Genomic DNA, 26,077 nt, shown 5'->3' on the forward strand with positions numbered 1-26,077 from the left:
TCCACTCCTGCACCTTAACTGCAGTGGGGTTAGAGAGGATTACCGAGTATGGTCCTTTCCACAAAGAGGCCATAGATAGGGAGGTAGAGGGGAGAGATTTGATCAACACTAGATCTCCTGGTTGAAACAACTCTGTTCCCTTTTCTCTGTGACATCCTTCAGGTAGGTTTTTAAGGTTTCATTGATATTTTGCCAAAGAAGTTATATCTTTGACCAAGTTGGCCGTTTCGTGATCAAGTAGGAGGTTATTTGTGAAAAAAGGCCATCCATACAGCATTTCATTTGGACTGAGCCTCATTTTGTGAGAATTTCGGATTCTCAACAAGGCCATGGACAAAAGAGTAAAGAGTAGGCCATGGGAGATGAGATTCTTGTGTTAGTTTCCTTAAATGCCTCTTGAGTGTTTCATTTGCCTTCTTGACCTTCCCTGAGGATTGTGGCCTTCAGGTGCAGTGAAGGTGATATTGTATCCCTAGCGCCCTGGAAATTCCCTAAGTTATCATGGCTTTAAAAGCCAGCTCACTCTGTAAGCTTTGGGGAAGCCGAAATCTAGGAATTATTTCATGAATTAGGACTTTAATCACTTTCTCAGCCTTCTCTGTCTTGCAGGGGAAAGCTTCTATCCAATTTGTAAAGGTATCAACACAGACCAACAAGTATTGAAATCCCTTTGACTTAGGCATATGGGTGAAGTCTAACTGCCACTCCTCTCCAGGTTAGTGACCTATTCTTTGTTCCCCCAAAGGGACCTTATGATGGACCAAGGGATTCTTCCTTTGGCATACCTCACAGGCTTTGACTACCTGTCAGATTGTCTGGAGGAGATTTGGCCCTGTAAATAGGGATTTGGCCATTTGATGAGTGTTTTCAATACCCATACGAAAAGTTTGGAAGAGGGTTTTAAGTATTTTCCACTGGCTGACTTCAGGTATAAGTACCTGTCCTTCTTCTGTCATTAACCACGCTGAGGGGAGAGAAAATTATGCCCCTGTGAAAGTCCCCATTCTGTTTCAGTCAGGGAATACTGGGGCTTAATCTCTTGGAGGGGTTTGTTCCATACCAAGTGTCCTTCCATAGGTATTTCTAATGGGAGGTTCTGCCTGGCAGCAATTTTGACCTCAGCACCTGCCCAATGGTTTCCTTCTGCCTTTTCTCCTTCACCTTTCTGATGGCTTTGGCAGCGTAAGACTGCCACCACCTTGGGTTTTTGCACTGAGGGCAATAACTCCATAATTTCCTTGTGGTATTTAATGGGGGTTTCTCCAGAGGTTAGGAACTCCCTTTCTTTCCATATTACAGCATGGGCATGTAGGATTAGATAAACTACTTGTTATTTGTATACACATTTATTTTTTTTCCCTTTCCCAGTTCTAAGGCTCGGGTAAGTGCCACCAGTTCTGCTAACTGGGCACTGGTCCCTGTGGGAAGAGGCTTACTTTCAAGTACAGTTACATCACTAACTATGGCATAATCTGCCCTTTTGTATCCCATTCTCCACAAATGAACTTCCATCAGTATATAGGTTAAGGTCAGGATTAGCTAAGGAGACTTCTAAGAGGTCATCTCAGGTGGCATAAATCTGGACTATAATTTGTTGGCAGTCATGCTACCTTGGTTCCCCATCATCTGGGAGAAAAGTGGCAGGGTTGGGGGCTACACATGTATGTATTTGAAGCACCAGTCCCTCAAGGAGTAGCACCTGATATCTAAGTAGGCAGTTGTCTGATAGCCATAAACTTCCTTTGACACCTAGTATGCCATTTATATCATGAGTAGTCCAGACAGTGAGATCCTTTCCTTGTATTATTTTGATAGACTCTGACACTAAGACAGCCACTGCCACAACTACCCATAAACAGTGAGGCCAGCCTTTTGCTACAACATCAATTTCCTTACTTAGGTATACCACTGGTTGTGGGGTTGTCTCACGAGTCTGAGTAAGGACTCCAAGAGGTATCCCTGCTCTCTCTGTGACGTATAAAGAGTTTTGTCCTATGGGAAGGCTTAAAGCTGGAGCTTGTACTAGGGCCTGCTTTAAGGTTTTGAAGGCTGTTTCTGCCCCTGGTTCTCATTCAACTAGATGAGTATTTGCCCTCTGGGTCTCCTTGATTAGAGTATAGAGGGGCCTGGCTATCTCACTGTATCTGGGGATCCATAGTTGACAAAAGTTGGTGATTCCAAGGAATGCCCACAACTGTTTTAATGTCTTAGGGTAAGGATAAGCCAGTGTAGGCTGTATTCATTCCTTGCTGAGGGCCCTGGTCCCTCTGGCTAAGATTAGGCCTAGATATTTGACCTGCTGTAGGCAAAGCTGGGCCTTTGACCTAGAAGTCTTGTACCCTTGATTAGCTAGAAAGTTCAAGAGATCTAGAGTAGCCTGCTGGCATGAGGCTTCCAAACTGATAGCCAAAAGTAAATCATCCACATACTGAAGGAACAGAGTGCCTGGACTTGAGAAGTGGCTTAGATCTTGGGCCAGTGCCTGACCAAACAGATGAGGGCTATCCCTAAACCCTTGGGGCAAGACTGTCCATGTAAGTTGGAACGTGTGGTCTGAGGGATCCTCAAAGGCAAAGAGAAACTGGGAGTCAGAGTGCAGGGGAATACAGAAGAAGGCATCCTTGAAGTACAGAATGGTGAACCATTCTGCTTTCTCTGGTATTTGACAGAGCAGGGTATAGGGGTTGGGTACAACTGGATATAGATGAATTACTGCCTCACTGATGAGTATAAGATCTTGCACTAGTCTCCACTGACCATTTGGTTTTTGTACTCCTAGAATTGGGGTGTTGGAGAGATGGCCGCATTTCCTTACTGAGGCTTGAGTTTTTAAATGTTTAACAATATCCTGTAATCCTTCATGAGCTTCAGGACTTAAGGGATATTGCCTTTGATAAGGAAAAGTGGTGGGGTCTTTTAGCCTGATTTGGACTGGGTGGGCATTTTTTGCCCTTCCAAATTGTCCTTCTAGTGCCCAGACTTCAGGGTTAATTCCCTCCTCAAGTAGGGGACAACAAATGGGTAACTTGTTTCTCATATTCATGTAGATAATAGCTCCAGCTTTCACTAATATATCCCTCCCTAATAAGGGTGTGGGACTTTCAGGCATAACAAGAAAGGCATGTGAAAAGAGCAAAGTCCCCCAATTACAGCTGAGGAGGTGGGAGAAATACCTGGTTACAGGCTGTCCCAGGATTCCTCAGATGGTAACGGACCTTGAGGACCGTCGTCCAGGACAGGAGATTAACACTGAGAAGGCTGCACCAGTGTCCAGGAGGAAGTCAATTTCCTGGCCCTCAATGGTTAAACATACCCGGGGCTCAGTGAGGGTGATGACATGAGCTGGCACTTACCCTGGGCACCCTGAGTCCTGTTGTTGGATCATCTGGTTGGGGGCTTCTGGCCCAGAGAACCATTGCACTCTGGGGAAGTGTGCCTTCCAGTGATTGCCTGGGCATAGCAGACATGGGTGAGGGGGCGGCTTGTTTCTCATTGGACAATCTTTTTTAAAAGTGTCCCTGTAAATGACACTGATAACAAGCCCTACCAGGTGATTGGCCTGCTCCATTTTCTGTCCTCTCTGAACCACCAAGATTTGTTTGTCTGAGGGCCATGACTAAGGCTGTGGCCTTTCTCTGATCTCACTTTTCCTTTTGGGCCTGTTCCTCTTGGTACCTATTATAGAACACTGAGGTTGCCAGGTTTAATAATGCCTCCAGATTTTGTTCAGGGCCCAGGGCTCACTTTTGGAGCTTTCTCCTGATATCTGCAGCTGATTGGGTAAAAAACTTATCTTTTAGGATCAATTGACCCTCTAGTGAGTTGGGTGACAGGGGAGTATATTTTCTTAAGGCCTCCTGTGGCCACTCGAAGAAGGCAGAAGGATTTTCTTCCTTTCCCTGAGTTATGGTGGACATCATTGAATAATTCATGGGCTTTTTCCTAATTCTCCTAGTCCTTCTAGAACACTGGTCAACAGATGTTTATGACTCCAGTCCCCATGATCTGAGTCGAGGTCCCAGTGGGGATCCATACTGGGGATGGCTTGCTGACCAGTAGGGAATTTGTCCCTTTCTTGGGCTGTCATTCTATCATTTACCTGACTAAGATACCAGGTATCTCCAAACTCTCAGGCTGCAGCTAAATCCACATTCTTTTCATTAAAGGCCAGGGTTTGATCTAACAATAGCATGCCATCTCTCCAAGTGAGATTGAAGGTTTGTCCTAGACCCTGTAGGACATCTATGTACCTATCAGGATCATCTGAAAACTTCCCCAGGTCTGCCTTGATCTGCTTTAAATCAGAGAGGGAGAAGGGGCCATGTACCCAGGTTGGGCCAAATTCCCCTCCCCCTACAGCTTGAAGGGGACATAACCAATAGCCCGAGAGTTTTTGTGGTCCTTTGGAGATTTCTTTGCTTATTTCCTTCTGGGAAGGGGAGATTAGGGGAGGCTTATCATTAATAGGAAGTGGAACTAAGGGGAGGATAGGATACAGGGTAAGCTGAAAGGTCCTCCTGTGGGATGTAAATTGCAAGCTTTGCATAGTTGTGTATTATCCTTCAATGAAAAGAAAGCTTGGACATAAGGTATTTTACTTCATTTGCCTTTCCTCTTACACAAATGGTCAAGCTGCAGGATAGCATTGTAATTTATACTTCCCTCAGGTGGCCATTTTTCCCCATCAGAGAGAGAATAGTGGGGCCAGGCCATAGTGCAGAAAAAAATGAGTCACCTCTTTTTCAGGGTTTCTGAGTCAAATTGGTCCCAATGGCTTAGGATGCATTTCAAGGGTGAGCCTGTTGATGCCTGACTGTTTCCTATCTGAAAGACAAAATGCTTCATGGTTTTGGTTTGTTTGTTTCTCCCCACCCAGGAACCTGCAACAGTCCCTGGACCCTGCTGATCAGAATAGTTGCACTCACTGATGCAGCAGTAGAAGCACCTCTTGCCCAAGAACGCAAAACGGTCCCTGGACCTTGCTGATCGGAATAGTTGCGCTCAATGACACAGCAGCAGAAACACTAGTTTTCCTCCTAGACCACAAGGAGGACTGAGGAAGGTCGGATTTAGTGGCCCTTACCAATGCATTTTTGAAAACTTGTACCCCTGCCTGTCCTCCTAGACCACAAAGAGGAGCGAGAAAAATCAGATTTATTGGCCCTTACCACGCATTCTCAAAAACCTGTTAGAGTCCTAAGTGTTCTCCTGTTAGTATTGGGACTTTACCTGTGTCCTATAAAGATATTATGCCCCAAAAATGAAGTGGAGGACCATATCCTGAGGGAGGGAAGGGATCTCCAGAGTTGGAAGAGTGATGCCTTTTGTCCTCATTTATATGAATAGGAAGGATAGAATTTCTGAGGATCCCCATATCCTAGCTTCAGGAATAGTTTTTGTTAGGGCTGCTTGTCTGAGGAGGGATTCTAAAATTCCAGAGAGTACCCCCTAAAATGGGGCTTTGGGCAAAAATTATGTCTTTCTGATTGGTGAGCCTGGGTGCCTAAAGAAGATAACAGAGTCCTGGAGTTTATACTAGAAATCATTCATATAGGAGAAACTAGAAAATCACCAGAGACAGGCAGTGGTTTTTAGAAGCAGGACTAGCCTCAGAGAAGAGAGGCAAGAGGAAGTTTGTCTGGCAGGCACTAGGACCCAGGAGGCAAGGGTCAGGATAGATAGGATAGATGGGCAAGTCTCGCTTGGGTGACATGACTTTGAGAGTTCTGCTCATGGCCACAGGGTCAACCAACTTGTTGTCAGGACCCCGGAGCTGAATGACTTTCCTCTCTGTCGACCCTTGGCTCGGCCCAGAAATACAGGAAAAGTGAAAGCTGGTTCCAGGCAAACCAATGCTCACAACTCCAAAGAGTCAGGGATTGTTAGAGAGCCCTTTCCCAGAAAGCCTGACACCCGTGTCTTTAGTCCGGCGGCCACACTGGTCACTTTTAACTGACCGATAGGTGCCTGGTATTTAGCCCCTGAATTCTAAGGAAAAATAGGACAGAATAGCAAGTGAAAGGGATCCAATGGTACTAACCACTTGGCAATAGGCAAAAGTCCCTTCATTGTCACCAAAATGTGTCCAGAATTGGTTCCTTCTGGTGGGTTCTTGGTCTCACTGACTACAAGAATGAAGCTGCGGACCCTCATGGTGAGTGTTACAGTTCTTAAAGATGGTGTGTCTGGAGTTTGTTCCTTCAGATATTCAGATGTGTCCAGAGTTTCTTCCTTCTGGTGGGTTCATGGTCTTGCTGATTTTGGGAGTGAAGCCGCAGACCTTCACAGTGAATGTTAGAGTTCTTAAAGGTGGCACATCCAGAGTTGTTCATTCCTCCTGGTGGGTTCTTGGTCTTGCTGACTTCAGGAGTGAAGCCACAGACCTTCTCAGTGAGTGTTACAGCTCTTAAAGGTGGTGCATCCAGAGTTGTTCATTCCTCCCGGTGGGTTTGTGGTCTTGCTGGCTTCAGGAGTGAAGCTGCAGACCTTTGCAGTGAGTGTTACAGCTCTTAAAGGTGGCACGTCTGGAGTTGTTCATTCCTCCTGTGGGTTCATGGTCTTGCTGGCTTCAGGAGAAAAGCTACAGACCTTTGCAGTGAGTGTTACAGCTCATAAAGGTAGTGAAGACCCAAAGAGTGAGCAACAACAAGATTTATTGTGAACAGTGAAAGAACAAAGCTTCGACAGCATGGAAGGGGACCTGAGCAGGTTGCCGCTGCTGGCTTGGGTGGCCAGCTTTTATTCCCTTATTTGCCCCACCCATGTCCTGCTGATTGGTCCATTTTACAGAGTGCTGATTGGTGTGTTTACAAACCTTTAGCTAGACACAGAGTGTTGATTGGTGCATTTTTATAGAGTGCTGATTGGTGCATTTACAAACCTTTAGCTAGATACAGAGCACTAATTGGTGTGTTTACAAACCTTTAGCTAGAGAGAAAAGTTCTCCAAGTCCCCACCCAACCCAGAAGCCCAGATGGCTTCACCTCTCAGTTTGGTTGTGTACTTGTTTGTAGTTTGAATTTGCAAGGCAGAATAATAGGGATGAGGTTAGTCCATGGGTAATTATTAGGGCAGTTGCAACTGTAAAACTTCAGGGGGTTTTAATGAGAATAGCCATGATAATACATGCGGCTTATGGAGGAGTAAGTAATGAGTGATTTTAGATCAGTTTGGCACAGACAAGTTGAGCTTGTTATGATTATTCCTCATAGGGATAGTATGAGGGAGGAATAATCTATAAACTCTGTTGGGGGTTAAGGATTAAGGTGATTCTTATAATCCCATAGCCACCTAATTTTAGGAGTACTGCTGTGGGGACTATTGACCCAGCAATGGGGACCTCTACATGGGCTTTTGGGGGTTCTAGGTGGAGTCCATAGAGAGGTGATTTTACTATAAATGCTATGATGCATGCTAATCATAAAAGGCTGTTAGACCAGGAAATTGTTAGTTCTTGAAGCTGGGTATTTGTCTTAAGGTAGACACGAGAGTGCTGATAAATTTCTCAGGCATGAGTATTGGAAAAAGCGAAGTTTCAAATTTGGGTCTTCTGTATATTAGCTGTGGGACACTGAAAATGAATTTGTCATTCTCTTGGCTCAGTTTGTTTGTTTAAAATAGAGCAAATAGACCTGCTGAACATGTTGGTGTGAGGATTAATTGTAATCTGTGTAGCAATTGTCTGACCATTGCCTTGAACATCATAGGCCATCTGAGTGGCAAGTATAATAATCATCATCATGTTTATATATACAATTCAGAAATATTTGAGCCTGTGTAACTGAATAAAAGCATTCAAATACAATGAAAATATGAATCTAAGTCAGGCTTAGTAAATGGACAAAACAGTGACTTCATTTGCTATTAACTGTATCTCCTTTTCTAGCTCTCAAAAGTCTATGGCCCTGTGTTCACTCTGTATTTTGGCTTGAAACCTATGGTGGTGTTGCATGGATATGAAGCAGTGAAGGAAGCCCTGATTGATCGTGGGGAGGAGTTTTCTGGAAGAGGCCATTTCCCACTGGCTGAAAGAGCTAACAGAGGATTTGGTAGGTGTGCATGTCCCTGTTTCAGCATCTGTCTTGGGGAAGGGGAGGATGGAAAACAGACTAGCAGAGCTTCTCGGGCAGAGCTTGGCCCATCCACATGGCTGCCCGGTGTCAGCTTCCTCTTTCTTGCCTGGGATCTCCCTCCTAGTTTCTGTTTCTCTTCCTGTTAGGAATCATTTTCAGCAATGGAAAGAGATGGAAGGAGATCCGGCGTTTCTCCCTCATGACGCTGCGGAATTTTGGGATGGGGAAGAGGAGCATTGAGGAGCGTGTTCAAGAGGAAGCCCACTGCCTTGTGGAGGAGTTGAGAAAAACAAAGGGTGGGTGAACACACTCTCTATCACTGACCTTTCTGGACTGCTCTCCTCTCTACTGACATTCTTGGAAACATTTCAGGGGTGGCCAGATCTTTTATTTGGAGTCCTGGTTGTTAGCTCATGTGAAGCAGGGGTTGAAGCTGAGAGCCAAGGGAATTTGCACATATTTGTGCTGTGTGTGTACAGGCATGATTGTGCATACAGTGTGGGTATAAAAGGTTCATTTAATCCTATGTTCTCCTGAACTTTGCTTCTTTGTTTTCAAAAAAGAAATGATGAATATAGATTTTGAGTTCATTTTTGAAAGAGTTAAAGAGCAGTGTTTTTCCCATTACCTATTCCAGAACATGTCACCAGAGAATACTTGACAAGTGGACACGGTGGGAATGGCCCTATCACAACCCTAGGGAGCATGAACCAAATGGAATGTGCTTTTATTTAATTGGACTGTGTTTGTATGGTCAGCCTCACTGACTTGTCTAGTGTTTCTTTTAGGCCCGTGCTTGCTGTTCTGTCTAGTAATGACATTCTACAGTTTTTATTGCTTAGTCATATCTTAGTGTAGTTCTCATCAATTTTTATTTGTCTGTAAGTACAGCATTATTTAAAAAATAGTGTTAATTATTGCTTGTTACTCTATTGATTTATTTTGAGTAAACATATGCTATAACATAATTCTGTGAAATACACAAATGTCAATTTATAAAATAATTTATTTAACTAGATTTTAATTATTAGTAATAACTCTGTAATTTTTTTTCCTTAAGTATAATTTGGCTCTGTTTCATTTTGCTTATCTCTTTCTGACCATATTTATGAAATTTTGGCTTAGAAATTTATGGTAATTATTATTTTCCACTGCCAACTCTACTCACCTATGAAGTTTTACAATGAATCAGTTTATCAGCTTGGATACCAAATTACCTCATTTTAAAATTCTGTTTTCCAAATGAAGTGAAAGACTGAAAATCAGATTTATCTGTGAATGATACACACACACTCAACAGACTTCCAGCTGTTCAATGCCTTGCTATTCATTCAGAGTACTTTTGACTAAAGTCACTATTTAGGGCCTATAGGTGTCAATTTGGAAGCTCTTTAAATATAAAGTTTAATATTTCAAAATAATAAGAGCTATTTATGACAAACCCATAGCCAATATCATATCGAATGGGCAAAATCTGGAAGCATTCCCTTTGAAAACCAGAGCAAGACAAAGATGCCCTCTCTCACCACTCCTATTCAACATAGCATTGGAAGTTCTCACCAGGGCAATCAGGCAAGAGAAAGAAATAAACCGTATTGAGATAGGATGAGAGGAAGTCAAATTGTCTCTGTTTACAGATGACATGATTGTATATTTAGAAAACCCCATTGTCTCATCCCCAAAACTGTTTATGCTGATAAGCAACTTCAGCAAAGTCTCAGGATACAAATTCAATGTGCAAAAATCACAAGCATTCCTATACACCAATAATAGACAAGCAGTCAAATCATGAGTGAACTCCCATTCACAATTGCTACAAAGAGAATCAAATGCCTAGAAATACAACTTAAAAGGGATGTGAAAGACCTCTTCAAGGAGAACTACAAACCACTGCTCAGGGAATTTAGAGATTACACAAACAAATGGAAAAACATTCCATGCTCATGAATAGTAAGAATCAACATTGTGAAAATGGCCATACTGCCAAAAGTAATTTATAGGTTCATTGCTATTCCCATCAAGCTGCTATTGACTTTCTTCACAGAACTAGAAAAAACTACTTTAAATTTCATATGGAACCAAAAAAGAGCTTGTAAAGCCAAGACAATCCTAAGCAAAAAGAACAAAGCTGGAGGCATCATGCTACCTGACTTCAAACTATACTACAAGGCTACAGAAGCCAAAATAGCATGGTACTTATACCAAAACAGATATATAGAACAATGGAACAGAACAAAGGCCTCAGAAATAATGCCACACATCTACAACCATCTGATCTTCAACAAACCTGACAAAAACAAGCAAAGGGAAAAAGATTCCCTATTTAATAAATGGTGTTGGACAAACTGCCTAGCCATATGCAGAAAACAGAAACTGGATCCCTTCCTTATATCTTATACAAAAATTAACTCAGGATGGATTGAAGACTTAAACATAAAACCTAAAACCATAAAAACCCTAGAAAAACCTAGGTAATATCATTCAGGACATAAGCATGGGCAAAGACTTCATGACTAAAACACCAAAAGCAATGGCAACAAAAGCCAAAATTGACAAATGGCAAACTAAAGAGCTGCACAGCAAAGGAAACTCTCATAAGAGTGAACAGGCAACCTACAGAATGGAAGAAAATTTTTGCAATCTATCCATTTGACTAAGGTCTAATATCCAGAATCCACAAGGAACTTAAACAAATTTACAAGAAAAAAACAAAACAACAACAATAAAAAACTGCTGGATCTGTTCTGCAGACCCTGGCCAATGGATGAAATGAGTACTCATATACAGGTATGAGGTGTAAGAGCAGCTAGGGGACTGTCTGGCTCAAGTGGCCAGAGTGTAGCCTCGAGAAGATGGAGTTGCATCCTTTTATTCAGTGCAGGCACAATGCTGAAAATCTGGAGCCCACACAATCTGTAGGTAATTAATAATTTATTGTTCCCCTTTCAGGGAACATCAAGAACGGATGATCAAAGGTCAGTTCCTGGTCAACATAAGTAAACAAGCCTGTTCAAGATGACTTCCCCTTCCCTCCCTTGTGCATACTCCTCGTCCTCTGCCTCAGGGTTAGAGAACAGCTGCCTTCAGCTATTCTCACCTGAAGCTATGCAGAGCCTTCCGACCTTTCAGAAGGCCTGCTCCTTTACCTATACTTTTTCCCCACCACTCTGATGGATCTCTTACAAACAACTCCATCAAAAAGTAGGTGAAGGATATCAACAGACACTTCTCAAAAGAAGACATTTATGTGGCCAACAAACATATGAAAAAATCTCATCATCACTGGTCATTAGAGAATGCAAATCAAAACCACAATGAGGTACAATCTCATGCCAGTTAGAATGGTGATCATTAATAAGTTAGGAAACAAGAGATGCTGGTGAGAATGTGGAGAAATAGGAATGCTTTTACACTGTTGGTGGAAGTGTAAATTATTTCAACCACTGTGGAAGACAGTGTGGCAATTCCTCAATGCTAGAACCAGAAATTCCATTTGATCTAGCAATCCCATTACTGGGTATATACCCAAAGGATTATAAATGATTCTACTATAAAGATACATACAAACGTATGTTTATTGCAGCACTATTTACAATAGCAAAGACTTGGAACCAACCCAAATGCCCATCAATGACACACTGGATAAAGAAAATGTGGCATATATACACTGCAGACTACTATGCAGCCATTAAAAAGAATGAGTTCATGTCCTTTGCAGGGACATGGATGAAGCTGGAAACCACCATCCTCGGCTAACTAACACAGGAACAGAAAACCAAACACCGCATGTTCTCACTTATAAGTGGGAGTTGAACAATGAGAACACATGGACACAGGAAGGGTAACATCACACACCAGGGCCTGTTGAGGGGTTGGGGGGCAAGGGGAGGGAGAGCATTAAGACAAATACCTAATGCATGTAGAGCTTAAAACCTAGATGACAGGTTCATAGATGCAGCAAACCACCATGGCACATGTATACCTATGTAACAAATCATCTGCACAATTCTGCCCATGTATGCCAGAACTTAAAGTAAAATTAAAAAATTAAAAAAATAAAGTTTAACAATCACTTGATTACAACAACTTTATTTCAGAGATCCTCCACCAAACAAGAAAACTTTTTGTATAATTTAATTTATTTAGCTATTAAATGATAGACTTGGTCTAATCAATGTCAAATTTCAAATAAGTTAAATTTGAAGGATGATTAGAGATGACGGGCATTTAATTCCTAGAGAAGAAAATTCATTTTTAAAAAACTAAAGAAGAAACAAAAAACTCCATTTATTAATTTACTTTTTTTCTTTTCTCTTTTCTTTCTTTCTTTCTTTTTTTTTTTTTTTGAGTTGGAGTCTCACTCTTTTGCCAGGCTGAAGTGTACTGGTGTGATATCACCTCAGTGCAACCTCTGCCTCCTGGATTCAAGTGATTCTCCTCCCTCAGCCTCCCAAGTAGCTGGGATTACAGGCACCCACAACCACATTCGACTAATTTTTGCATCCTTAGCAGAGATGGGGTTTCACCATGTTGGCCAGGCTGGTCTTGAACTCCTGACCTCAGGTGATCCACCTGCCTTGGCCTCCCAAAGTGCTGGGATTATAGGCGTGAGCCACTGTGCCCTACCTAATTTACTTTTCCTTGTTTGCCTTATCTGGGATTTTCATTTCAAATAACAAGTTTTTGTTTAATTTTTTTTTGACAAACTAATCTGTGTTAGACATACTATTCATTTATGTTTGTTTTTGTTCTCATAAAACACATTCTATTTCTTACATTTATTTCCTCAAATACATGAATTCACCCATAGTCTCTCTAGTTCCTCTCTACTGGTTCAATACATGATTCTTTCAGCTATTCGTTGTAATATAAAAAGCTTTGAAATCCCCAACTATTCTCACCCTTTCTATCTCAGTGCTTTGTTGTCTACAGACTTTGCAGACTGATGTGATTCCCTCTGAATCTTAAATTATTCAGTTTCTAAAAAAGTCTCTTTTTTTTCTTTCCAAAGTAAAAGACAAATAGGCCGGGAATGTAAATTTAGCATTTGAGCAACCATTATTTAACCAGCTAGGCTGTAATGGTTAATTAGGGATTAATGTAAAAGTGATGTGTTGATTTTATGCATGCCAAACTCTTTTTTGCTTTTAAGGGAATTCATAGGTAAGATATTGCTTAAAATTTCTAAATTATTATTATCTGTTAACAAATACAAACTGTTTTATATCTAATGTTTACTCGTATTTTAAAATTGTTTCCAATCATTTAGCCTCACCCTGTGATCCCACTTTCATCCTGGGCTGTGCTCCCTGCAATGTGATCTGCTCCATTATTTTCCAGAAACGTTTTGATTATAAAGATCAGCAATTTCTTAACTTGATGGAAAAATTGAATGAAAACACCACGATTGTGAGCACCCCCTGGATCCAGGTAAGGCCAAGATTTTTGCTTCCTGAGAAACCACTTAAGGTCTTTTTTTCTGGGAAATCCAAAATTCTATATCGACCAAGCCCTGAAGTACATTTTTGAATACTACAGTCTTGCCTAGACAGCCATGGGTTGAATATCTGGGAAAGATGTCAAAGTTCTTTATTTTAGGCACAGGAAATGAATACCCCAATATAGATCAGGCTTCTAAGCTCCCTGATCAGTGTTTTTTCCACTAAACTCCAAAGACCTGTTTCTATAAAGTGCTTTGGTGACAGCCCCAAAGCATGCTTGTATCAATCCATGGACATCCAGGCACTTTGGAGTCTTCCATTACCCACAAGGCTTGTCCTTCAATTCACACTTTGTCATATTATGTGACAGAAATATCCTAATCTAAAAGATGTTATCTCCTTCAAGGAGAGAGAATATTTGGAACCACAGAAGCTGTCAAGAAACACTGAATAGGGCAGGGGTGTTTGATATCTCAGTTGGGTTTCTAGCTGATGAGATAGCTGGGTTAGGAATGACAAAATTATTGTTTTTTTGGTGTATGAACCATAAACAGACATCATACTTTTACCCTGTGCTGAATTGGCATGTTTTATACTCTGCCTAAATAATAATTGTATGATTTTACAGAAGTCATTTAACTGCTCTGGTGTACAGTTGGAATTTGAAGAATTTTTGAGCCCCTCCCACTTCTAAAATACTAATTCAATTTCAGAGGCTGCTTGATAGAAATCAATATAGCAGGGACTAGCTTTGTACTATCAATCAGGTTGTGCAAACTCTTTTAAACTATGCTGTCATCTCCAAAATGTTAATGTAGTAATTCATACCATCTTATATTTCAAGATTGTAGAGAAGAATTGTAAAAAGTAAGATAATTAATATAAAGATGCTTTTATACTATAAAAAGGAGGTATGAGTCTAGGAAATGATTATCATCTTTGATTCTCTGGTCAGAATTTTCTTTCTCAAATCTTTTATAATCAGAGAATTACTACATATGTACAATAAAAATTTCCCCATCAAGATATACAATATATTTTATTTACATTTACAGCTTTAAATTACAACCAGAGCTTGGTATATGGTATGTATGTCTTTATCAAATGCTTTTAATTTAATAAATTATTGTTTTCTCTTAGATATGCAATAATTTTCCCCCTATCATTGATTATTTCCCGGGAACCCATAACAAATTTCTTAAAAACATTGCTTTTATGGAAAGTTATATTTCGGAGAAAGTAAAAGAACACCAAGAATCGATGGACGTAAACAACCCTCGGGACTTTATTGATTGCTTCCTGATCAAAATGGAGGAGGTAAAATGTTAACAAAAGCTTAGTTATGTGACTGCTTGCATATTTGTGATTCATTGACTAGTTTTGGGTTTACTACGGATGTTTAACAGGTCAAGGAGTAATGCTTGAGAAGCATATTTAAGTTTTTATTGTATGCATGAATATCCAGTAAGCATCATAGAAAATAGAAAATTAAATTGTTAAATAATTAGAATACATAGACAAAATTGTTTAGATAAATATAATCTACCTGAACAATAAAGATGACAGGATAGGAAAAACTCTGTTCTGCAGCTTCCAGTGAGATCAGCGCAGGAGGAACTTAAACAAATTTAAAAGAAAATAAAAAACATCTCCATCAAAAACTGAGTGAAGGATATGAACAGACACTTTTCAAAAGAAGTCATTAGAGAAATGCAAATAAAAACAACAATGAGATACCATCTCATGCCAGTTAGAATGGTGATCATTAAAAAGTCAGGATATAATAGATGCTGAAGAGGATGTGGAGAAATAGAAATGTTTTTACTCTGTTTGTGGGAGTGTAAATTAGTTCAATCATTGTGGAAGGCAGTGTGGCGATTCCTCAAGGATCTAGAACTAGAAATACCATTCTACCCAGCAATCCAATTATTGAGTATATACCCAAAGGATTATAAATTATTCTATTATAAAGACACATGCACACATTTGTTTATTGTGCCACTATTCACAATAGCCAAGACTTGGAATCAACCCAAATGTACATCAATGACAGACTGGATTAAGAAAATGTGGCACATATACACCATGGAATACTATGGAGGCATAAAAAAGATGAATTCATGTCCTCTGCAGGGACATAGATGAAGCTGGAAGCCATCATTCTCAGTAAACTAACACAGGAACAGAAAATCAAACACCGTATGTTCTCACTTATAAGTGGCAGTTGAACAATGAGAACACATAGACACAGGGTGGGGAACATCACACACTGGGGCCTGTCAAGGGGTGGAGGGCTAGGGGAGGGATAGCATTAGGAGAAATACCTAATGTAGATGACAGGTTCATAGGTGCAGGAGACCACCATGGCACATGTACACCTATTTAACAATCCTGCACGTTCTGCACATGTATCCCAGAACTTAAAGTATAATAATAATAACAAAAATCTACCCAAGGGGAAACAAAATGCAGATTTTAGATGAAATGGAAGCAATTATCAACAAGTTAGAAAATATAAAATATTATGTCATAGGTTGAAAATGGGCATCATTATTGCACACAGTTTATTTGAGAATGGGAAAGAATGGTTTAACCTAGGTGGGTTTCCTGCATTCCTGCAGATTGAAATAGGCCTTAAAATATTTGCAGTGAGAGTCAGAGGAGGGGTTTCAGATGGGTTGGAATGATTTACATGGAGGCGTAGAGGAGTGTGATGGGAAAGAGTAGGTGGATGGAAGAGGGAAGGCTTCACTGAGTGTGAACTAAAATGATTTGTACAGATAAGAATTGGAATTTGGTATCTATCAGATATCGTGTAAACATCACGTCTTTTGTCATTGCACCATTTTTGAAAAGGCTATTTTTTCCTCCTATTGAATTGTCTTGACAACCTTGTCAAAATCCAATTGACTATAAATGTGTGAAGGGTTTTTTTGGGGGGCTCTCAATTCTACTCCATTTATCTATATGTCTGTCCTAATGCCTATAGTATACCATCTTGAAGTCTTAATTACTGTACCTTTGTAATAATATCAACTTATTAAATCAAGGAGTGTGAGTCTTTTGTTGTTCTTTTTCAATACTGTTTTCATTATTCTGGGTCCCTTGAATCTTCATATGAAATTTAGGATCAACTTGTCAATTTCTTCAAAGGAGCTGTGCAACCACCAGCTTTCTCTGGTTTCAAAATGTTTTTATCATGCCACAAAAACATATTATATTCGCTAAATAATCACTCCATTCCCCCACTCCATCATGTAATAACCTCTAATCTTTTTTCTGTCTCTATGGGTTTGCCTGTTATGGATATATAAAGAACTCATAGCATATGCGACCTTTTATTTCTGGGTCCTTACACTTACAATGTTTTGGAGGCTCATCTAAGTTGTAGCATATATCAGTACTTCATTCTTTTTTGTGGATAAAGTATATTTTATTTTCTACGCACATTTATCACAAATTGTTATTCATCTGTTTATGGACATTTGCATTGTTTCCAAATTTCGGCTCTTATAGATAATCTTTCTTTAACCATTTGTGTATGTTTCTTTATGGGCATGTTTTCATCATTCTTTAGTATATTCTCAGGAGTTGATTTGCTGGGTCAAATGGTAATTTTATGTTTATCTTCTTGTATAAGAGCCAAACTTTTCTACAGTGAATGTGGCATTTTATATTCCTTCCAGCAATGTAGAAGGATTTCTATTTTTCCACATAGTTGCTAATACTTGTAATTTTCTGTATTTATTAAAGCCATCCTAGTGAATGTAAAGTGGTATCTCATTATGGATTTATTTATTTATTTATTTTGAGACAGAGTCTCACTCTGTTGCATGGGCTGGAGTGCAGTAGCATGATCTCATTCAAGCAATTCTCCTGCCCCAGCCTTCAGAGTAGCTGGGATTACAGGCTTGTGCCACCATATCTGACTAATTTTTATATTTGTGGTGGAGATAGGGTTTCACCATGTTGGCCAGGCTGGACTCGAACTCTTGACCTCAGGTGATCTGCCCACCTTGGCATCCCTAAGTGCTGGGATTACAGGTGTGAGCCACCATGCCCAGGTCTCATTGTGGTTTTAACTTGTATTTAATGACCAGTGATTTTGAACTTCTTTTAATATACTGTTACCCATTTGTATATCTTCTTTTGAGAAATGTTATTCAAGTACATTTCCTATTTAAATTAATTTGCCTTTATTTTTCTTTTTAAGCTATTAGAATTGTTTATGTTTTCAAAACACTAAACTCTTACATATACATAATATGAAAATATTTCTTCCCATTCTGTTGGTTGTCATTTCACATTCCTAATTATATTCTTGATGCACAAAGTTTAATTTTGATGAAGTTTGGTTTATCTATTTTTTCTTTTGCTCATCTGGTATCAAATTTATGAATCTATTGCCAAATATGAAGTCATGAAGATTTACTCCTATGTTTTATTCTAAGAGTTTTATAGTTTTAGCCCTTATATTTAAGTTTTTCCATCCATTTTTCAGTTATATTTCTCATTTGGAGTGAGGTAGGGAAGGTCCCAGCTTCATTTGTATTTTGTCATCCAATTGACTCATCACCATTTTTTGAAGAGATTCTTTCCTCAGACTGAATGGTCTAGGCACCCTTGATGAAAGTAAATTGGCCATAGATGTTTAGGTTTATTTCTTCATTTCAGTTTTATTCCATTGGTCTTGATGTCTATCTTTATGCTAGTACCACACTTTTGATTATTGTACTTTGTAGTAAGTTTTGAAGTTGGAAACTGAGAACTCACTGATACAGAAATTAAGAAGAAATTACTTAGGCAGAGAGTAAGCATTTGGGAGTTCTCGGTAAGGTTTTTCTTTTTAATGAAAAGCAACCCCAGATCATTGTCTGGCAAACAGCAGCCTGTAAAATTGAGCTGCAGACATAGACAAGCAAGCTGGAAGCCTGCACGGTGAATGCTGATAGGAAAGAACTACCTGTGACTAGGCATGTTCAAAATGGTGGCTCTATCTTCCCTTCCCTTTGCCAGCCACATGTACAGTAAGGAGCAGACAAGATGGCGCTGGTCAAGTGGAAAGTCCATTTGCATAATAACATTAGAGTGGGGTGGCCAGCCTTCCCTGCCCACTATGTAAATGCCACACCTGATTGAGCCAATCTTTGGGCCCTATATAAATCAGACACTGCCTTTTCCAGCCTGCTTATAAGATCTGCTGTGGTCCGCCTCCTTCCCCCTCTTTGGATGTCTCTCTCTCTCACAAGAAACTGCTCTTTTTCTCCTTTCTTCTGTTATTAAACTACCTGCTCCTTAACCCACTCAGATGTGTCCATGTCCTAAATTTTCCTGCGGCACGATGACAAACCTGAGGGTATATATCCCAGGTAATGTAGCTGCTTCATCACCATGTAGTTGCATATGAATTGGACAATCAACTTTCGCCCTTCTGGAAAAAGGTCATTGGTATTTTGGTAGGGATTGCATTGAATCTTTAGATCACTTTGAGGAGTATGGCCATCTTAACAATATTAAGTCTTCCAATCCTTGAACATTGAAGAGTTTTCAATTTATTTAGGTATTAGATATTCTTTTTTCCTCCTTTGCAAGGGTCTGGTTTAGTTTAAAAGGCAAGTTTACCTTAAATTTTGTATTTAGTTATGATAATTGCTTGCCTGATTTTAAAATGATACCATACGAAATACTTTCTTTTTAAAAAAATTTTCAACTTTTATTTTAGATTCAGGAAGTGCATGTTCAAGTTTGTTACATGGGTTTATTGTGTGATGATGAAGTTTAGGGTACAAATAATTTCATCACCCAGGTAGTGAGAATAGTACCCAATAGGTAGCTTTTCAGCTCTTGCCTTTATATCTCTCTAGCCTCTATAGTAATTCCCAGTGCGTATTGTTTCCATCTTTGTGTCCCATTTTTATATGAGAACATGTGGCATTTGGTTTTCTGTTGCTGCATTAATTCTCTCAAGACAATGGCCTCCAGCTGCATCTATGTTGCTGCAAAGACATGATTTTTTTTATGGCTGCATAGCATTTCATAGTGTGTATATACCACATTTTCTTTATGCCACACACCATTGGTTGCTTCTATGTCTTTGCTATTGTGAATAGTGCAGAGATGGACATATGAGCACATGTGTCTTTTTGGTAGAACAATTTGTTTTCCATTGGATATGTACCCAGGAGTGGAATTGCTGCATCAAATGATAGTTCTGTTTTTAGTTCTTTGAGAAATTTCCAAACTGCTTTCCATAGTGGCTGAACTAACTTACATTTCCACCAGTAGTGTATAAGTTTTCCCTTTTTTCTGCAGCCTCACCAACATCTGTTATTTTTTGGCTTTTTAATCATATCCATTCTGACTGGTATGAGATGATATCTCATTGTGGTTTTGATTTGCATTTCTCTGATGATAAGTGATGTTCAGCATTTTGTCATATGCTTGTTGGCCATGTGTATGACTTCTTTGGAAGGACATATGTTCTTTGCCCAATTTTAATGAAGTTATTTGTTTTTTAACTTGTTGAATTGTCTAAGTACCTTATAGATTCTCGCTGTTGGACCATTGTTAGAGTCACAGTTTGCAAATATTTTGTCCCCATTCTGTAGGTTGTCTGTTTATTCTGTTGATACTTTGTCTTGCTGTGCAGAAGCTCTTTACTTTAATTAGGTCCCACTTGTCAATATCCATTTTGGTTCCAATTGCTTTTGAGGGATTATTCATAAATTCTTTGCAAAAGCCTGTATCCAGAATGGTATTGCATAGATTTTTTTCTATAGGATTCTTAGTTTGATGTTTTAAACTTAGATCATTAATATATCTCGAGTTAATTTTTGTATATGGTGCAAGGAAGTGTTCCAGTTTTATTCTGTGTATGGCTAGCCAGTTATCCTAGTTCAATTTACTGAATAGAGAGTCCTTTCCTCATTGATTATTTTTGTCAACTTTGTTGAAGATCAGATGGCTATAGGTGTGTGGCTTTATTTCTGGCTTCTCTATTGCTTTGGCTATTTGGGCTCTTCTTTGGTTTCAAACGAATTTTAGGATAGTTTTTCCTAATTCTGTGAAAAATGACATTGGTAGTTTGATAGGAATAGCATTGAATCTGTAGATAGCTTTGGGCAGTCTAGCCATTTTAATGATATTGATTGTTTCAATCCATAAGCATGAACTGTTTTATCATTTGTTCCTGTAATCTATGATTTTGTTCAACAGTGTTTTGTAGCTCTCCTTGTAGAGACCATTTGCCCCTTTGTTAGCTGTATTCCTAGGTTCCACCCCCTCCCCCCACTATGGCTATTATAAATGGGATGGCATTCTTGATTTGGCTTTCAGCATGAACATTTTTGGTGTATACAAATGGTACTGAGTTTTGTACATTTATTTTGTGTGCTGAAATTTCACTGAAGTTGTATATCAGTTCCAGGAGCTTTTCAGAAGGTTATTTAGGATTTTCTAGGCCTGAGATGGGTCTTCTAGGCCTGAGATGGAGCTTCTACATCTACTAGTAAAAGATGGGACTTGTACTCTTGTAGACAGTAGAAGGATGGGCATTTTTAAAAATTTTTAAATTATACCTTAAGTTCTGGGGTACATCTGCAGAACATGCAGTTTTGCTACATAGGTATATACGCACCATGGTGTTTGCTGCACCCATCATCCTGTCATCTACATGAGGTATTTCTCCTAATGCTATACCTCCCTCTCTCCATGTGTTCTCATTGTTCATTTCCCACTTATGAGTGAGAACATGCAGTGTTTAGTTTTCTGTTCTTGTGTTAGTTTGCTGAGAATGATGGTTTCCAGCTACATCCATGTCCCTGCAAAGGACATGAACTCATCCTTTTTAATGGCTACATAGTATTCCGTGATGTATGTGTGCCATATTTTCTTTATCTGTCTATCATTGATGGGCATTTGGGTTCATTCCAAGTCTTTGCTGTTGTAAGCATTGCTGCAATAAATATACATGTGCATGTGTCTTTATAGTAGAAGGGCTTATAATCCTTTAGGTATATACCCAGTAATGGGATTACTGGGTCAAATGATATTTCTAGTTCTAGATCCTTGAGGAATTGCCACACTGCCTTCCATAATGATTGAACTAATTTACATTCCCACAAACAGTGTAAAAATATTCCTATTTCTCCATATCCTCTCCAACACCTATTGTTTCCTGACTTTTAATGTTCTCCATTCTAACTGGCATGTGATGGTATCTCATTGTGGTTTTGATTTGCATTTTTCTAATGACCAGTGATGATGAGCTTTTTTTCATATGTTTGCTGGCCACATAGATGTCTTCTTTTGAGAAGGGTTTGTTGATATCCTTCACCCACTTTTTGATGGGGTTGTTTGTTTTTTTTTCTTTTAAATTTGTTTAAGTTCTTTGTTGATTCTGGATAGTTGCCCTTTGTCAGATGGATAGATTGCAAAAATTTTCTCCCATTCTCTAGGTTGCCTGTTCACTCTGGTGATAGTTTCTTTTGCTCTGGAGAAGATCTTTAGTTTAATTAGATCTCATTAGTCAATTTTGGCTTTTGTTGCCATTACTTTTGGTATTTTAGTCATAAAGTCTTTGCCCATGCCTGTGTCCTGAATGGTATTGCCTAGGTTTTCTTCTAGGATTTTTATGGTTTTAGGACTTATGTTTAAGTCTTTAATCCATCTTGAATTAATTTTTGTATAACGTGTAAGAAAGGGATCCAGTTTTAGCTTTCTCCTTATGGTTAGTCAGTTTTCCCAACACCATTTATTAAAAAGGGAATCCTTCCCCCATTTCTTGTTTTTGTCAGGTTTGTCAAAGATCAAATGGCTGTAGATGTGTGGTGTTATTTCTGAGGCCTCTGTTCTGTTCCATTGGTCTATATATCCGTTTTGGTAACAGTACCATCTGTTTTTATTACTTCAGCCTTGTAATATAGTTTGAAGTCAGGTAGTGTGATGCCTCCAGCTTTGTTCTTTTTGCTGAGGATTGTCTTGGCTATACTGGCTCTTCCTTGGTTCCATATGAAATTGAAAGTAGTTATTTTGAATTCTGTGAAGAAACTCAGTGGTAGCTTGATGGGGATGGCATTGATTCTATAACTTATCTTGGGCAGTATGGCCATTTTCATGATATTGATTCTTCCTATCCATGAGCATGGAATGTTCTTCTATTTATTTGTGTCCTCTTTTATTTCACTGAGCAGTGGTTTGTGGTTCTTGAAGAGGTCCTTCACATCCTTTGTAAGTTGGATTCCTAGGTATTTTATTCTCTTTGTAGCAATTGTGAATGGGAGTTCACTCATGATTTGGCCCTCTGTGTATCTGTTATTGGTGTATAGGAATGCTTGTGATTTTTGCACATTGATTTTTGTATCCTGAGACTTTGCTGAAGTTACTTATCAATTTAAGGAGTTTTGGGCTGAGACAATGGGGATTTCTAAATATAAAATCATGTCATCTACAAACAGGAACAATTTGACTTCCTCTTTTCCTAATTGAATTTCCTTTATTTATTTCTCTTGCCTGATTGCCCTGGGTAGAACTTCCAATACTATATTGAATAGGAGAGGTGAGAGAGGGCATCCTTGTCTTGTGCCCGTTTTCAAAGGAATTTCTTTCAGTTTTTGCCCATTCAGTATGATATTGGCTGTGGATTTGTCATAAATAGCTGTTATTATTTTGAGATATGTTCCATCAATACCTAATTTATTGAGAGTTTTAGCATGAAGAGCTGTTGAATTTTGTCGAAGGCCTTTTCTACATCTATTGAGATAATCATGTGGTTTTTGTTTTTGGTTCTGTTTATATGATGGATTACTTTTATTGATTTGCATATGTTGAACAAGCCTTGCATCCCAGGGATGAAGCCATCTTGATCGTGGTGGATAACCTTGTTGATGTGCTGCTGGACTCAGTTTGCCAGTATTTTATTGAGGATTTTTTTATCGATGTTCATCAGGGATATTGGTCTAAAATTATCTTTTTTTGTTGTGTCTCTGTCAGGCTTTGGTATCAGGATGATGCTGGCCTCATAAAATGATTAGAGAGAATTCTCTTTTTTTCTGTTGATTGGAATAGTTTCAGAAGGAATGGCACCAGTTCCTCTTTGTACCACTGGTGGAATTCAGCTGTGAATCCCTCTGATTCTGTACTTTTTTTGGTTGGTATGCTATTAATTATTGCCTGGATTTCAGAGCCTGTTATTGGTCTATTCAGAAATTCAATTTCTTCCTGGTTTAGTCTTGGGAGGGTGTATGTGTCCAGGAATTTATCCATTTCTTTTAGATTTTCTAGTTTATTTGCATAGAGGTGTTTATAGTAATCTCTGATGGTAGTTTGTATTTCTGTGGGATCAGTGATGATATCCCCTTTATCATTTTTTATTGCATCTATTTGATTCTTCTCTCTTTTCTTCTTTATTATTCTTGCTAGCAGTCTATCAATTTTGTTGATCTTTTGAAAAAACCAGCTCCTGGATTCATTGATTTTTTGAAGGGTTTTTTGTGTCTCTATCTCCTTCAGTTCTGCTCTGATGTTAGTTATTTCTTGTCTTCTGCTAGCTTTTGAATATATTTGCTCTTGCTTCTGTAGTTCTTTTAATTGTGATGTTAGGGTGTCAAATTTAGACCTTTCCTGCTTTCTCCTGTGGGTATTTAGTGCTATAAATTTCCCTCTACACACTTCTTTAAATGTGTCCCAGAGATTCTGGTGTGTTGTATCTTTGTTCTCATTGGTTTCAAAGAACATCTTTATTTCTGCCTTCATTTCGTTATGTCCCCAGTAGTCATTCAGGAGCAGGTTGTTCAGTTTCCATGTAGTTGAGCGGTTTTGAGTGAGTTTCTTAATCCTGAGTTCTAGTTTGATTGCACTGTGGTCTGAGAGACAGTTTGTTATAATTTCTATTCTTTTACATTTGCTGAGGAGTGCATTACTTCCAACTATGTGGTCAATTTTGGAATAAGTGCAATGTGGTGCTGAGAAGAATGTGTATTCTATTGATTTGGGGTGGAGAGTTCTGTAGATGTCTATTAGGTCCGCTTGGTGCAGAGCTGAGTTCAATTTCTGGATATCCTTGTTAACTTTCTGTCTCATTGATCTGTCAAATTTTGACAGTGGGGTGGTAAAGTCTCCCATTATTATTGTGTGGGAGTCTAAGTCTTTTTGTAAGTCTCTAAGGACTTGCTTTATGAATCTGGGTGCTCCTATATTGGGTGCATATATATTTAGGATAGTTAGCTTTTCTTGTTGAATTGATCCCTTTACCATTATATATTGGCCTACTTTGTCTCTTTTGATCTTTGTTGGTTAAAGTGTGTTTTATCAGAGACTAGGATTGCAACCCCTGCATTTTTTTGCTTTCCATTTACTTGGTAGATCTTCCTCCATCCCTTTATTTTGAGCCTATGTGTGTCTGCACGTAAGATAGGTCACCTCAATACAGCACACTGATGGGTCTTGACTTTATCCAATTTTCCAATCTGTGCCTTTTAGTTGGAGCATTTGGCCCATTTACATTTAAGGTAATATTCTGTGTATTTGATCCTGTCATTATGATGTTAGCTGGTTATTTTGCTTGTTAGTTGACACAGTTTCTTCCTAGCAATGATGGTCTTTACAATTTGACACTTTTTTACAGTGGCTCATACCAGTTGTTCCTTTCCATGTTTAGCACGTCCTGCAAGAGCTCTTGTAAGGTAGGCCTGGTGGTGACAAAATTCTTCAGCATTAGCTCATCTGTAAAGGATTTTATTTCTCCTTCGCTTATGAAGCTTAATTTGGCTGGATATGAAATTCTGGTTTGAAAGTTCTTTTCTTTAAGAATGTTGAATATTGGCCCCCACTCTCTTCTGGCTTGTAGAGTTTCTGCTGAGAGATCTGCTGTTAGTCTGATGGGCTTCCCTTTGGGGGTAACCCGACCTTTCTCTCTGGTTGCTCTAAATATTTATTCCTTGATTTCAACTTTGGTGAATCTGACAATTATGTGTCTTGGAGTTGCTCTTCTTGAGGAGTATCTTTGTAGCATTCTCTGTATTTACTGAATTTGAATTTTGGCCTGTCTTGCTAGGTTGGGGAGTTTTCCTGGATAATATCCTGAAGAGTGTTTTCCAACTTGGTTGCAATTCTCCCCATCACTTTCAGGTACACCAATCAGATGTAGATTTGGTCTTTTCACATAGTCCAATATTTCTTGGAGGCTTTGTTCATTTCTTTTTACTCTTTTTTCTCTAAACTTCTCTTCTAGCTTCATTTCATTCATTTGGTCTTCAGTCTCTGATACCCTTTCTTCCAGTTGATCGAATCGGCTACTGAAGCTTGTGCATGCATCACATAGTTCTCATGCCATGGTTTTCAGTTCCATCAGGTAATTTAAGGTCTTCCCCATGCTGTTTATTCTAGTTAGCCATTCGTCTGATCTTTTTTCAATGTTTTAACTTCTTTGTGATGGGCTCAAACATCTTCCTTTAGCTTGGAGAAGTTTGTTATTACTGATCATCTGAAGCCTTCTTCTCTCAACTCGTGAAAGTCATTCTCTGTCCAGCTACATTCTGTTGCTGGGAAGGAGCTGCGTTCCTTTGG

General features: G+C 39.1%; 1 protein-coding gene across 2 annotated transcripts in view; it reads left to right on the top strand.

Annotated features, from left to right (window-relative positions):
• LOC129006337 (cytochrome P450 2C19) overlaps window positions 1-26,077 on the top strand; it is a 134,364-nt gene that overhangs the window by 52,112 nt on the left and 56,175 nt on the right. For both annotated transcript variants that reach the window (XM_063670003.1, XM_054435895.2), the window contains exons 2-5: window positions 7,886-8,048; window positions 8,219-8,368; window positions 13,342-13,502; window positions 14,654-14,830. In XM_063670003.1, coding sequence (XP_063526073.1) covers window positions 7,886-8,048; window positions 8,219-8,368; window positions 13,342-13,502; window positions 14,654-14,830 — 651 coding nt within the window. The remainder of the gene's footprint in view (window positions 1-7,885; window positions 8,049-8,218; window positions 8,369-13,341; window positions 13,503-14,653; window positions 14,831-26,077) is intronic.

Source organism: Pongo pygmaeus, chromosome 8 (assembly GCF_028885625.2).
Source record: "Pongo pygmaeus isolate AG05252 chromosome 8, NHGRI_mPonPyg2-v2.0_pri, whole genome shotgun sequence".
Classification (NCBI taxonomy): Eukaryota; Metazoa; Chordata; class Mammalia; order Primates; family Hominidae; genus Pongo; species Pongo pygmaeus.